This window comes from Bombina bombina, chromosome 5 (genome assembly GCF_027579735.1).
Source record: "Bombina bombina isolate aBomBom1 chromosome 5, aBomBom1.pri, whole genome shotgun sequence".
NCBI lineage: Eukaryota > Metazoa > Chordata > Amphibia > Anura > Bombinatoridae > Bombina > Bombina bombina.
The window spans coordinates 1014926230-1014940511 of NC_069503.1; the positions used below are offsets into that span (position 1 = coordinate 1014926230).

At 44.4% G+C, this 14282-nt stretch overlaps 1 protein-coding gene across 1 annotated transcript in view; it reads left to right on the top strand.

Moving 5' to 3' along the window:
- LOC128661095 (V-type proton ATPase subunit C 1) overlaps nt 1–14282 on the top strand; it is a 229817-nt gene that overhangs the window by 75166 nt on the left and 140369 nt on the right. Inside the window, exon 5 of the mRNA XM_053715264.1 lies at nt 8139–8233. Within this exon, the coding sequence (XP_053571239.1) occupies nt 8139–8233 (95 nt within the window). The remainder of the gene's footprint in view (nt 1–8138; nt 8234–14282) is intronic.

Below are 14282 nucleotides of genomic sequence, written 5' to 3' on the forward strand. Positions count from 1 at the left end.
TCTCCTCCCTCAGGACAAAACATCTAAACAAAGACCACAGAGTAATTTTCGTTCCTTTCGTAATTTCAAAGGAATCCCCCCCTTCCTCTTACGCTAAACAGGAAGGGAGACCCAACCAGGCTTAGAACAAGGGTAAACAGCCCAAGAAGCCCGCTGCTGCTCCCGAGACAGCATGAAGGGGTGGTCCCCGATCTGGGACCGGATCTGGCAGGGGGCAGACTTTCTCTCTTTTTCCAGGCTTGGATAAGAGATGTTCAGGATCCCTGGACACTAGAAATCGTGTCTCAAGGGTATCAGTTGGAGTTCAAAAATTCCTTCCCAAGGGGAAGGTTTCTTCTTTGACGATTGTCTGTAGACCAGATAAAAAGAGAGGCGTTCTTACGTTGTGTAAAAGACCTCTCTACTATGGGAGTAATTTGTCCCGTTCCAACATACGGGACAAAAAAGAGGGAATGTTCCCACCCATTTTAGATCTCAAGAGTCTAAACAAGTTTCTCAGAGTTCCATCCTTCAAGATGGAGACTATTCGGACAATTCTTCCATTGATCCAGGAGGGTCAATATTACTATCGTGGACTTAAAGGATACATATCTTCATATTCCTATCCACAGAGATCATCACCAGTTCCTGAGGTTTGCCTTTCTGGACAAACTTTTTCAGTTCGTGGCCCTTCCTTTCGGGCTGGCCACAGCACCCAGGATCTTCACGAAGGTTTTAGGCTCTCTGCTGGCGGTTCTCAGGCCGTGGGGCATTGCAGTGGCGCCTTATCTGGACGATATTCTGATCCAGGCGTCGTCTTATCAGCTAACAAAGTCTCATACCGACATTGTTCTGTCCTTTCTAAGGACTCACGGGTGGAAGGTGAATCTAGAAAAGAGTTCACTAATTCCACAGACAAGGGTTCCTTTCCTGGGAACTCTAATAGATTCTATGTCCATGAAAATCTTCTTGACGGAAGTCAGAAAGTTAAAGATTCTGAATACATGCCGATCCCTTCAGTCCAATCCTCTGCCATCAGTGGCTCAGTGCATGGAGGTAATTGGATTGATGGTGTCGGCAATGGACATCATTCCGTTTGCTCGTTTTCATCTCAGACCTCTACAACTGAGCATGCTCAGACAGTGGAATGGAGATTATGCATATTTGTCTCTTTAGATAGATCTGGATCAGGAGACAAAAGACTCTCTTCATTGGTGGTTTTCGCAGGATCATCTGTCCCAAGGGAAGTGCTTCCGCAGACCCTCATGGGTGATAGTGACAACGGACGCCAGTCTACTAGGATGGGTTGCAGTCTGGAATTCCCTGAAGGCTCAGGGTGTGTTGACTCGGTCGGGGTCTCTACTTCCAATCAATATTCTGGAGTTGAGAGCAATATTCAATTGGCTTCAGGCTTGGCCTCAGTTGGCTTTGGCCAAATTCATCCGATTTCAGTCGGACAACATCACGACTGTGGCTTACATCAATCATCAGGGAGGAACAAGGAGTTCCTTAGCGATGACAGAAGTATCCAAGATAATTCGGTGGGCGGTGGTGTCAGCAATCTACATCCCAGTAATGGACAACTGGGAAGCAGATTTTTTTGAGCAGAGAGATGTTTCACCTGGGGGAATGGGAACTCCATCCGGAGGTCTTTGCCACCCTGATTCTCAGATGGGGCGTACCGGAGCTGGATCTTATGGCATCTCGTCAGAATGCCAAGCTCTCGAGATACGGATCCAGGTCCAGGGATCCTCAGGCCGAACTGATAGGTGCCTTGGCAGTGCCTTGGTCGTTCAACCTAGCTTATGTGTTTCCACCGTTTGCTCTCCTTCCCCGGGTGATTGCTCGGATCAAACAGGAGAGGGCTTCGGTAATTCTCATCGCTCATGCGTGGCCTTGCAGGACTTGGTATACCGATCTTGTGGATATGTCCTCTCTGCCACCGTGAAAGCTTCCATTGAGGCAGGACCTTCTCATTCAGGGACCCTTCCATCATCCGAATCTAGTTTCTCTGCAGCTGACTGCTTGGAGATTGAACGCCTGATTTTATCTAAGTGAGGGTTTTCTGATTCGGTCATTGATACCTTGATCCAGGCACGTAAGCCTGTTACTAGAAAGATTTACCATAAGATATGGCATAAATATCTTTATTGGTGCAAATCCAAGAGCTACTCATGGAGTAAGATTAGGATTCCTAGGATTTTATCTTTTCTCCAAGAAGGTTTGGAGAAAAGGTTATCAGCAAGTTCCTTAAAAGGACAGATTTCTGCTTTATCTATTTTGCTACACAAATGTGTGGCAGATATTCCGGATGTTCAATCTGTTTGTCAGGCTCTGACTAGAATCAGGCCTGTGTTTAGACCTGAGTTTGAGTTTGAATTTAGTTCTTAAGGTTCTTTAATGGGTTCCGTTTGAACCTATGCATTCCATAGATATTAAATTATTATCTTGGAAAGTTTTATTTTTGGTTGCTATTTCTTCTGCTCGCAGAGTTTCTGAGCTTTCAGCATTACAGTCTGATTCTCCTTACCTTTTATTTTTTATTCCGATAAGGTAGTGTTGCGTACCAAACCTGTTTTTTTTTCCTAAGGTTGTTTCCAACAAAAGTATTAATCAGGAAAGTATTGTTCCTTCATTGTGTCCTAATCCTTCATCTAAGAAGGAGCGTCTGTTACATAACTTGGATGTGGTCCGTGCCCTAAAGTTTTACTTGCAGGCGACTAAAGAATTTCGTCGATCATCTTCATTATTTGTTGTTTTCTCTGGAAAACGTAGGGGTCAGAAAGCTACGGCTACCTCTTTCTTTTTGGCTGAAGAGTATCATCCGTTTTGCATATGAGACTGCTGGACAGCAGCCTCCTGAAAGAATTACGGCTCATTCTACTAGGGCTGTGGCTTCCTCATGGGCATTCAAAAATTATGATTCTGTTGAACAGATTTGCAAGACTGGAACTTGGTCGTCTCTTCACACTTTTTCCAAATTTGATACTTTTGCCTCGTCCGTGTCTGTTTTTGGGAGAAAGGTGCTTCAAGCAGTGGAGCCTTCCGTTTAGGTTCCTGTCTTGTCCCTCCCTTTCATCCGTGTCCTATAGCTTTGGTATTGTATTGTATCCCATAAGTAAGGATGAAATCCGTGGACTTGTCATATCTTGTAAAAGAAAAGGAAATTTATTCTTACCTGATAAATTTATTTCTTTTACGATATGACGAGTCCACGGCCCACCCTGTCATTTTCTAAGACAGGTCATTATTTTTGTTAAACTTCAGTCACCTCTGCACCTTGGCTTTTCCTTTCTCTTCCTAACTTTGGTCGAATGACTGGAGTGGGAGGGAAGGGAGGAGCTATATATACAGCTCTGCTGTGGTGCTCTTTGCCTCCTCCTGCTGACCAGGAGGCAATATCCCATAAGTAAGGATGAAATCCGTGGACTCGTTATATCATAAAAGAAATAAATTTATCAGGTAAGCATAAATTTCCTTTTTTCCCTGTTTTGTTTGCCATGTGCTGCTGGCAGCCATTTTACTCACCTCTCTTGCTGACTATGGTGCATTGTGGGGGACGCTGCTCATTTCCTGCACTTCCTTTTATGGCCAGACTGGTGTGCATCATCTGTGTGGGACAGGATGCAGTCTCAGAATTGTGATGTCATCACTTATTATTTAAAGGGCCTCGGTTCAGTATAGTTTGCCTTTGCGTTGTCTCAGACCTGTTTGTGAGTTCCTTTGTATTACCTCGCTGCCTGACGTCCTTCCTGATCCCTGACTTGTTCCTGACTCTGCTGTTTTCCTTGTTCCGTATTCCGGCTCGTCTGACTATTCGCTTTGGCTCCTGACTCTGCTTGTCTGACTACCAGCTCTGGTTTTGACTCCTGGCTTATTTGACTTGTGGACTTTTTATTATTTTTTTGTTATTAATAAAAGTGTGATTATTTCGTCTGTCTGATTCCTGGCACCCTGACACTTTTGAAGGGTCCTTATACCAGGCAGGTACTGGTCGGACGCTTTTCTGCTGTTACTTGTGTTCATGTCACCCTCGCGGTGCTAATTTTAATCTTGTCACTTGGCCTATTGATATGGACTCCGGTCTCGGATCCTATTTCGAAGTATGAGGCCTAGTGTGTAGATACGCTTCTGCATGGAGGGTTCTGAGTGCCGATCTAAGGTTGGCTTTTTCTGGCTACTCGCCTGGGATACAGATCTGTGTTTTTCAGACGGCGGCATGGTTCTTACAGGTCCCTGGGGACTCAGAACCGTAGTTTCCATTCCTTTGGAGTTGGGAGATGTGAAAGACCTGTGGTATAGTGTTCCGAGTGGTGAATGATTTGCGTCTTCACTTGAGGTTCTTCCGGATGCTGACTCTTTAGCCTTATAACATTGTTTTACGGTGGCGTCTCCTTCCTTTCCGCCTTGCGTGGGTCATCTTGTCTTAAAGTGCGAGCATGTCCTTCCTTTGCTCAGAGTTGCGTTACTCTAAGAGGTGGAGTGCTGGGGTTTTCCTGCCTTCTATGGGGAGCTGCGAGGCTTCCAGCTTCTAACCTGTTAAAGGGGTTTTTGAAAGATCGATCCTGCAAGGATCTCTGGAGGCTGTCCCTTCCATATAGGATCTACCCTTGGTCTGACCATGGTCTTCGACGCTTGGGTGTTATCTTCGACCTCATTGCAAATCTAGCATTGGAGCTTAAAAGTGAAGGTCCGAGGTCGGTTACAGACGGTTGCCCTTCTGGGGTCAGGTAGATGATCATTTATCCTCCATGCCCCGTTGGGGCTTCGTGGAGGGTGTTTTACGTCTAGCTCACTGGGATGTCAAGCAGATGGTTCAGGGTTCACGTCCACCTTCGGGTGCTGGTTGCTACCTTGCCAGCGTGTGTAACACGGGGTTAAGCTTGTCTTCAAGATTTTTCCTCGCAATCCAGGAGCACTGGGTGCCAAATTCTTAAACTGGTGAGGAGTTTTTTCAGACTCTTGGGGTTGAGGCTGTTGCTAGGTCGCCAAGTCTACGGAATTTAGATGGTGCGCTCCTAATCATAGGAGGCAGCTTAATGTTCTTCAGGAAGTTAGATCCTTCGATCAATTCCGTTTTTCAAGGACTCTTGCCTAGGACCATGTCTCTCCCTGGATCGGATGTGGACGGTTCGGTCTCACTTTAGGTTTTGTGGTCCCGTGTGTCCTTTTTGAAGGGGACGGGGTTCTTTTCTCATGGGGGATGCCTATCTGCCTAAGGCTGAGGTTCTAGGTCTCTGACGGATCCATACTGTGTTTTTGGTGCATTTGATGTTGCTGTTGACTCCATGTGTCTCTCTTCAACTGAGTTTCGCCTCTATGGTAGGGTGGTTTCTGTTGCTTTAGTTACCTTCTTTCCTAGAGTGGGGGGATGGGTTCTTGTGTGTTCTCTTGATTCTGAGTTACCTCAGTATCTGTGACGACCTGTGTGTCCTTGTTTCCCTTGCCTTGTAGGGATTTTTCCCTTCTTGCGTTTCAGAATCATGGAAAGGGAAATGTGGAGTAGTGACTGGTTCCACCATCCCTCCAACAGGAGGCTGGGGGTTTGAACTCTTGGAAAGCCCATTTTCTTTCTGGATTCTGATATTAAGATGCTGTGGGTCTGAGAACTCTCTTCTCTTGGGAAATCTTCCTCTTTATGGAAGACAGCAGTGTGGGTGTCTCGTGTCTGAGCACGAAGTCTGTTCTGTCTCTACTCGGGGGTTTTGTTCCTCATAGATCCATTCTTTTTCTTCCAGAGGTCGGGGACTCTTGTCTTCGTTCTTGAATAACCTTTGGGCTGAGACCATTATTCTGGAGGGAAGGTCGGGGATCGGTTACTCTGTGCAGTGTTGACCCTTTTCTTCTTGAGTCTGTCCTCCCCTTCGGTGGGAGGACTTTTGATGTCCTCCTCTTTTCTAACGGCATCTGGTGCTGGGAGGGGATGCTCCTTTGAGCCCGGTATTCTGAGGGCTGTTGAGTATTTCTGCTCCTCTTCGGTGGTTTGGGTTCCACGATGGCTGGGTCAGCTTTCCTACCTGGAAGCTGGTCATGCGAGTTCCTGTTCAGAGGGCTTGTTCTCTTGTAGAGCTCTTTGCTAGCTGCTGGGAAAGTTATCCTGTCTATGCTTGTCTAGCCTGCAGGTTTCGACTTGATACGATGCAACAGGAAACACGTTTTTCTGGAGCACCTTATGGTATGGTGCTGTATCAGGGATATGAAGACGATTCTCTAGTCCTCTTTGGGACGTGTTTCTTTGGGTATGGACTATGGACTTTTTTCAGGTCCTTATGTTTCTAGGGAGTTCATCTCCCTGGGCGCTTCTATCATGACAACCTTGGGTTGTTCTATGTTGTTGAGCCGTGTGGAACGGTCCTTTTGGATTTCTTCTGGGGATCTGTTCTCCTTCTCTGGGGCAGGTAGAGTTCCAGGTCCTTTCGGCCGGGTACTCTTAATGGGAGTCGAGAGCTGTGGGGCTGGCTCCTCGGAGGCTGTTTGTGCTTAGCAGACTCTGGAGCTAAGTGGTCTCTAGCTCAGCTTTGCTGGTTGTGTAACTGATGTGCAGTTACTTGGGCTTCAAGTTTTTACCTGTGTCGTTTATTATTTATAGGGTGTCGGGTAATTTCAGGCTGGGATGCCTTTCGAAGGGGCTGCATTTTTTGTACCCACCCTTTGTTTGCATTCAGTGTCCTCTAGCTTGGGTATTGTTTTCCCAAAAGTAATGAATGCAGCTGTGGACGTGGACTCTTCCCGTTTAAGAAGAAAAACATAAATTATGCTTACCTGATCATTTTTCTTTTCTTCTGACGGGAAGAGTCCACAGCTCCCGGCCGTGTTTTGTCTATAAGGCGACAGTCAATTTTTGTTCTTCTGACACTTTTTTTTTCACCCTGATATTTCTCCTACTGGTCCTTCTTCCGTTGGCAGAATGACTGGGGGATAAGGGAAGTGGGGGAGGTATTTAAGCCTTTGGCTGGGGTGTCTTTGCCTCCTCCTGGTAGGCAGGTTCTGTATTTCGAAAAGTAATGAATGCAGCTGTGGACTCTTCCCGTCAGAAGAAAAGAAAATTATCAGGTAAGCATAATTTATTCCCCCCCCCGGGTGTTAAACCCCATTTTTTAATACGTCATGTGCTTTTTCTGCACCTGCGTTAGCTGATATCTAGACTAGTAAGCGATACACGTAATACGATTGAAGCGCATGCTCAGATTAACGCTGATAACGCGTGCGCAGAGTAAGTTAATATTTTTTCATGCGCATATTTGATCTGATTGTAACGCATGCGCGTTGTAAGATCTCCACGGTTGTGCACTTTAGAGATACGTATAGAGCGGGACAGCGCTATACGTCACAATGCTCAGAAATAGGAAGTGGCGAGTAGGAGGAGTCCGGGTGCAAACGTATCGAATTTTGGTAAAAATAATATAACTAAACTATTTATTTTTTAATGCAGTTTAGCTAGTTAAGAGTTCATAAATCAGTATTCAAATTACAGGCTTCTAAAATTGACATTCACTTTAATTACTTTTATTGAAGTGCTTTTATTTCCAATAAATGCTTCTGGGAAGTTATCACACTCTCTTGCCTTTTCTTGTGCACATGGCCCCATCTTGAAGCATTTTTGTACAACACTTTTGTTTGCAGAAATGCTTCTGAACATTTGTGAGTTGGATGCACATGCAAGTGGCTTACCTGTGTATGCTAAGGTGAACTGTGCGCACATTTAGACGCCTGATAACATAACGTATCTCAGATGCATTTTTGCCAATGTTTATTTCACTACTGGGCATTTCCATTTTTACTTGTGTCCCTTTAATATATTTACCTATAAATAATCACTTAAAGGGACAGTATACACCCATTTTTATTCAATTTCATGTAAAAGACACTACTATAAAGAATAATTTGCACAGATACTGATCTAAAAATCCAGTATAAAACAGTTTAAAAACTTACTTAGAAGCTCACAGTTTAGCAAAAGGTTAGGCTGGGACACCCACTGAAATTGTCTGGAAAGGAAAAAGAGCAGACCCCCCCCTGCATATGAAAAGACCCTTTACACAAACTGGAGCAAGCTGTAGTAGGTAGACAACAATCTTCTGTGTCTCTGTAATGTAATATAATGGCTAGTTTTTTTTATTATAAAGCTCATAAAACTATTTTGTTTTTTCTATTCTCAGTGGATTTGGTCACCTACATAACCAGGTTCCAGTGGGATATGGCAAAGTATCCAATTAAGCAGTCATTAAAAAACATTGCTGAAATCATTGCTAAGGTAAGATATGAGTTAAAGGACTTTAAAAGTCGGTGGCATGCTGAAGCTGTACTGCAGGATGCATTAACTGGTGCTTTGGTCTATGCTGAAGCTGTACTGCAGGATGCATTAACTGGTGCTTTGGTCTATGCTGAAGCTGTACTGCAGGATGCATTAACTGGTACTTTAGTCTATGCTGAAGCTGTACTGCAGGATGCATTAACTGGTGCTTTGGTCTATGCTGAAGCTGTACTGCAGGATGCATTAACTGGTGCTTTAGTCTATGCTGAAGCTGTACTGCAGGATACATTAACTGGTGCTTTGGTCTATGCTGAAGCTGTACTGCAGGATGCATTAACTGGTGCTTTAGTCTATGCTGAAGCTGTACTGCAGGATGCATTAACTGGTGCTTTAGTCTATGCTGAAGCTGTACTGCAGGATGCATTAACTGGTGCTTTAGTCTATGCTAAAGCTGTACTGCAGGATGCATTAACTGGTGCTTTAGTCTATGCTGAAGCTGTACTGCAGGATGCATTAACTGGTGCTTTGGTCTATGCTGAAGCTGTACTACAGGATGCATTAATTGGTGCTTTAGTCTATGCTGAAGCTGTACTGCAGGATGCATTAACTGGTGCTTTGGTCTATGCTGAAGCTGTACTGCAGGATGCATTAACTGGTGCTTTAGTCTATGCTGAAGCTGTACTGCACGGTTTATTAACTGGTGCTTTAGTCTATGCTGAAGCTGTACTGCAGGATGCATTAACTGGTGCTTTAGTCTATGCTGAAGCTGTACTGCAGGATGCATTAACTGGTGCTTTAGTCTATGCTGAAACTGTACTGCACGGTATATTAAAGGGCCATAATACCCAAATATTTAAACACTTGAAAGTGATGCAGCATAGCTGTAAAAAGCTGATTAGAAAATATCACTTGAACATCTCTATGTAAAAAAGAAAGATATTTTACCTCAAAAGTTCCTCAGTAGCCACCTCCCATTGTAAAGGATTTCTAAGCAGCATTTTAGTGTGTTTGTCCTGGGACATCTGAAGGGACTAGCATCGTGCACTCTCATATTATTTCACCAATCAGGTAAAGGAAGCTTACTATGAAATCTCATGAGAGTTAAGTCAAATCTCATGAGATCACAGTAAGAGTTCATGACCTCAGCACTGCTGATGCTGATTGGCTGCTGTTCATTTCTTCATTTTTTTAATTTTTTTACCTGCAGCAGGGTATAACTTTTTACACAGAACTTACTCTGCTGAGCTGAGGAGATTGTGAGGTAAAATATCTTCCTTTTTTACATAGAGATGCTCAGGTGATATTTTCCTGTCAGCTTTCTTCTGTTATGTGTGATCAGTCCACGGGTCATCATTACTTCTGGGATATAACTCCTCCCCAACAGGAAATGCAAGAGGATTCACCCAGCAGAGCTGCATATAGCTCCTCCCCTCTACGTCACTCCCAGTCATTCTCTTGCACCCAACGACTAGATAGGATGTGTGAGAGGACTATGGTGATTATACTTAGTTTTTATAACTTCAATCAAAAGTTTGTTATTTTACAATAGCACCGGAGCGTGTTGTTGCCTCTCTGGCAGAGTTTGAAGAAGAATCTACCAGAGTTTTTACTATGATTTTAACCGGAGTAGTTAAGATCATATTGCTGTTTCTCGGCCATCTGAGGGAGGTAAAAGCTTCAGATCAGGGGACAGCGGGCAGATGAATCTGCATTGAGGTATGTAGCAGTTTTTATTTTCTGAATGGAATTGATGAGAAAATCCTGCCATACCGTTATAATGACATGCATGTATACTCTACACTTCAGTATTCTGGGGATGGTATTTCACCGGAATTACTCTGTTAAAAGTACACTAAACCTTTTAATAGGTATTTATCATGTTAAACGTTTTTGCTGGAATGTAGAATCGTTTGCATTTTCTGAGGTACTGAGTGAATAAATATTTGGGCATTATTTTTCCACTTGGCAGTTGCTTGTTTTAATTGTGACAGTTTCGTTTCTCTCTCACTGCTGTGTGTGAGGGGGAGGGGCCGTTTTTGGCGCTCTTTGCTACGCATCAAAAATTTCCAGTCAGTTACTCTTGTATTTCCTGCATGATCCGGTTCATCTCTAACAGAACTCAGGGGTCTTCAAACTTCTTTGGAGGGAGGTAGATTCTCTCAGCAGAGCTGTGAGACTTATATATTGACTGTGATTAAAAACGTTGTTCTGTAATTTTTATTTCAAATTTAATTATTGTTACTTTACTAATGGGAACAAACCTTTGCTAAAAGTTGTGTTGTTTTTAAGGATTGATGCTATAACTGTTTTTCAGTTCATTATTTCAACTGTCATTTAATCGTTTAGTGCTTCTTTGAGGCACAGTACGTTTTTGTTAAATAAGATTGTAACCAAGTTGCAATTTATTGCTAGTGTGTTAAACATGTCTGACTCAGAGGAAGATACCTGTGTCATTTGTTCCAATGCCAAGGTGGAGCCCAATAGAAATTTATGTACTAACTGTATTGATGCTACTTTAAATAAAAGCCAATCTGTACAATTTGAAAAAATTTCACCAAACAGCGAGGGGAGAGTTATGCCGACTAACTCGCCTCACGCGGCAGTACCTGCATCTCCCGCCCGGGAGGTGCGTGATATTATGGCGCCTAGTACATCTGGGCGGCCATTACAGATAACATTACAAGATATGGCTACTGTTATGACTGAAGTTTTGGCTAAATTACCAGAACTAAGAGGCAAGCGTGATCACTCTGGGGTGAGAACAGAGTGCGCTGATAATACTAGGGCCATGTCTGATACTGCGTCACAGCTTGCAGAGCATGAGGACGGAGAGCTTCATTCTGTGGGTGATGGTTCTGATCCAAACAGATTGGATTCAGATATTTCAAATTTTAAATTTAAATTGGAAAACCTCCGTGTATTACTAGGGGAGGTTTTAGCGGCTCTTAATGATTGTAACACTGTTGCAATACCAGAGAAATTGTGTAGGTTGGATAAATACTTTGCGGTACCGGCGAGTACTGACGTTTTTCCTATACCTAAGAGACTAACTGAAATTGTTACTAAGGAGTGGGATAGACCCGGTGTGCCGTTCTCACCCCCTCCAATATTTAGAAAGATGTTTCCAATAGACGCCACCACACGGGACTTATGGCAAACGGTCCCTAAGGTGGAGGGAGCAGTTTCTACTTTAGCTAAGCGTACCACTATCCCGGTGGAGGATAGCTGTGCTTTTTCAGATCCAATGGATAAAAAATTAGAGGGTTTCCTTAAGAAAATGTTTGTTCAACAAGGTTTTATATTGCAACCCCTTGCATGCATCGCGCCGATTACGGCTGCGGCAGCATTTTGGATTGAGTCTCTGGAAGAGAACCTTAGTTAAACTACGCTGGACGACATTACGGACAGGCTTAGAGTCCTTAAACTAGCTAATTCATTCATTTCGGAGGCCGTAGTACATTTAACCAAACTTACGGCTAAGAACTCAGGATTCGCCATTCAGGCACGTAGGGCGCTGTGGCTAAAATCCTGGTCAGCTGATGTAACTTCTAAGTCCAAATTACTTAATATACCTTTCAAGGGGCAAACTTTATTTGGGCCCGGTTTGAAAGAAATTATCGCTGACATTACAGGAGGTAAGGGCCACGCCCTGCCTCAAGACAAAGCCAAAGCTAAGGCTAGACAGTCTAATTTTCGTCCCTTTCGGAATTTCAAAACAGGAGCAGCATCAACTTCCACTGCACCAAAACAGGAAGGAGCTGTTGCTCGTTACAGACAAGGCTGGAAACCTAACCAGTCCTGGAACAAGGGCAAGCAGGCCAGGAAACCTGCTGCTGCCCCAAAGACAGCATGAACCGAGGGCCCCCGATCCGGGACCGGATCTAGTGGGGGGCAGACTCTCTCTCTTCGCCCAGGCTTGGGCAAGAGATGTTCAGGATCCCTGGGCGCTAGAGATCATATCTCAGGGATACCTTCTAGACTTCAAATTCTCTCCCCCAAGAGGGAGATTTCATCTGTCAAGGTTGTCAACAAACCAGATAAAGAAAGAAGCGTTTCTACGCTGTGTACAAGATCTGTTATTAATGGGAGTGATCCATCCGGTTCCGCGGTCGGAACAAGGACAAGGGTTTTACTCAAACCTGTTTGTGGTTCCCAAAAAAGAGGGAACTTTCAGGCCAATCTTGGATTTAAAGATCCTAAACAAATTCCTAAGAGTTCCATCGTTCAAAATGGAAACTATTCGGACAATCTTACCCATGATCCAAAAGGGTCAGTACATGACCACAGTGGATTTAAAGGATGCTTACCTTCACATACCGATTCACAAGGATCATTACCGTTATCTAAGGTTTGCCTTCTTAGACAGGCATTACCAGTTTGTAGCTCTTCCATTCGGATTGGCTACGGCTCCAAGAATCTTCACAAAGGTTCTGGGTGCCCTTCTGGCGGTACTAAGACCGCGAGGAATTTCGGTAGCTCCGTACCTAGACGACATTCTGATACAAGCTTCAAGCTTTCAAACTGCCAAGTCTCATACAGAGTTAGTTCTGGCATTTCTAAGGTCGCATGGATGGAAAGTGAACGAAAAGAAGAGTTCTCTTTTTCCTCTCACAAGAGTTCCATTCTTGGGGACTCTTATAGATTCTGTAGAAATGAAGATTTATCTGACAGAAGACAGATTAACAAAGCTTCTAAATGCATGCCGTGTCCTTCATTCCATTCAACTCCCGTCAGTAGCTCAATGCATGGAGGTGATCGGCTTAATGGTAGCAGCAATGGACATAGTTCCCTTTGCACGTCTACATCTCAGACCGCTGCAATTGTGCATGCTGAGTCAGTGGAATGGGGATTACTCAGACTTGTCCCCTACTCTGAATCTGGATCAAGAGACCAGAAACTCTCTTCTATGGTGGCTTTCTCGGCCACATCTGTCCAGGGGGATGCCATTCAGCAGGCCGGACTGGACAATTGTAACAACAGACGCCAGCCTACTAGGTTGGGGCGCTGTCTGGAATTTTCTGAAGGCTCAGGGACAATGGAATCAGGAGGAAAGTCTCCTGCCAATAAACATTCTGGAATTGAGAGCAGTTCTCCATGCCCTTCTGGCTTGGCCCCAGTTAAGAACTCGGGGGTTCATCAGGTTTCAGTCGGACAACATCACGACTGTAGCTTACATCAACCATCAAGGAGGGACAAGAAGCTCCCTAGCAATGATGGAAGTATCAAAGATAATTCACTGGGCAGAGTCTCACTCTTGCCACCTGTCAGCAATCCACATCCCGGGAGTGGAGAACTGGGAGGCGGATTTCTTGAGTCGCCAGACTTTTCATCCGGGGGAGTGGGAACTTCATCCGGAGGTCTTTGCCCAAATACTTCGACGTTGGGGCAAACCAGAGATAGATCTCATGGCGTCTCGCCAGAACGCCAAACTTCCTCACTACGGGTCCAGATCCAGGGATCCGGGAGCGGTTCTGATAGATGCCTTGACAGCACCTTGGAACTTCGGGATGGCTTATGTGTTTCCACCCTTCCCGCTGCTTCCTCGATTGATTGCCAAAATCAAACAGGAGAGAGCATCAGTGATTCTAATAGCGCCTGCATGGCCACGCAGGACTTGGTATGCAGATCTAGTGGACATGTCATCCTGTCCGCCTTGGTCTCTACCTCTAAGACAGGACCTTCTGATACAGGGTCCATTCAAACATCAAAATCTAGCTTCTCTGAAGCTGACTGCTTGGAAATTGAACGCTTGATTTTATCAAAACGTGGTTTTTCTGAGTCGGTTATTGATACCCTGATACAGGCTAGGAAGCCTGTTACCAGAAGGATTTACCATAAGATATGGCGTAAATACCTATACTGGTGCGAATCCAAAGGTTACTCCTGGAGTAAGGTTAGGATTCCTAGGATATTGTCCTTTCTACAAGAAGGTTTAGAAAAGGGTTTATCGGCTAGCTCATTAAAGGGACAGATCTCAGCTCTGTCCATCTTGTTACACAGGCGTCTGTCAGAAAATCCAGACGTCCAGGCCTTTTGTCAGGCTTTAGCT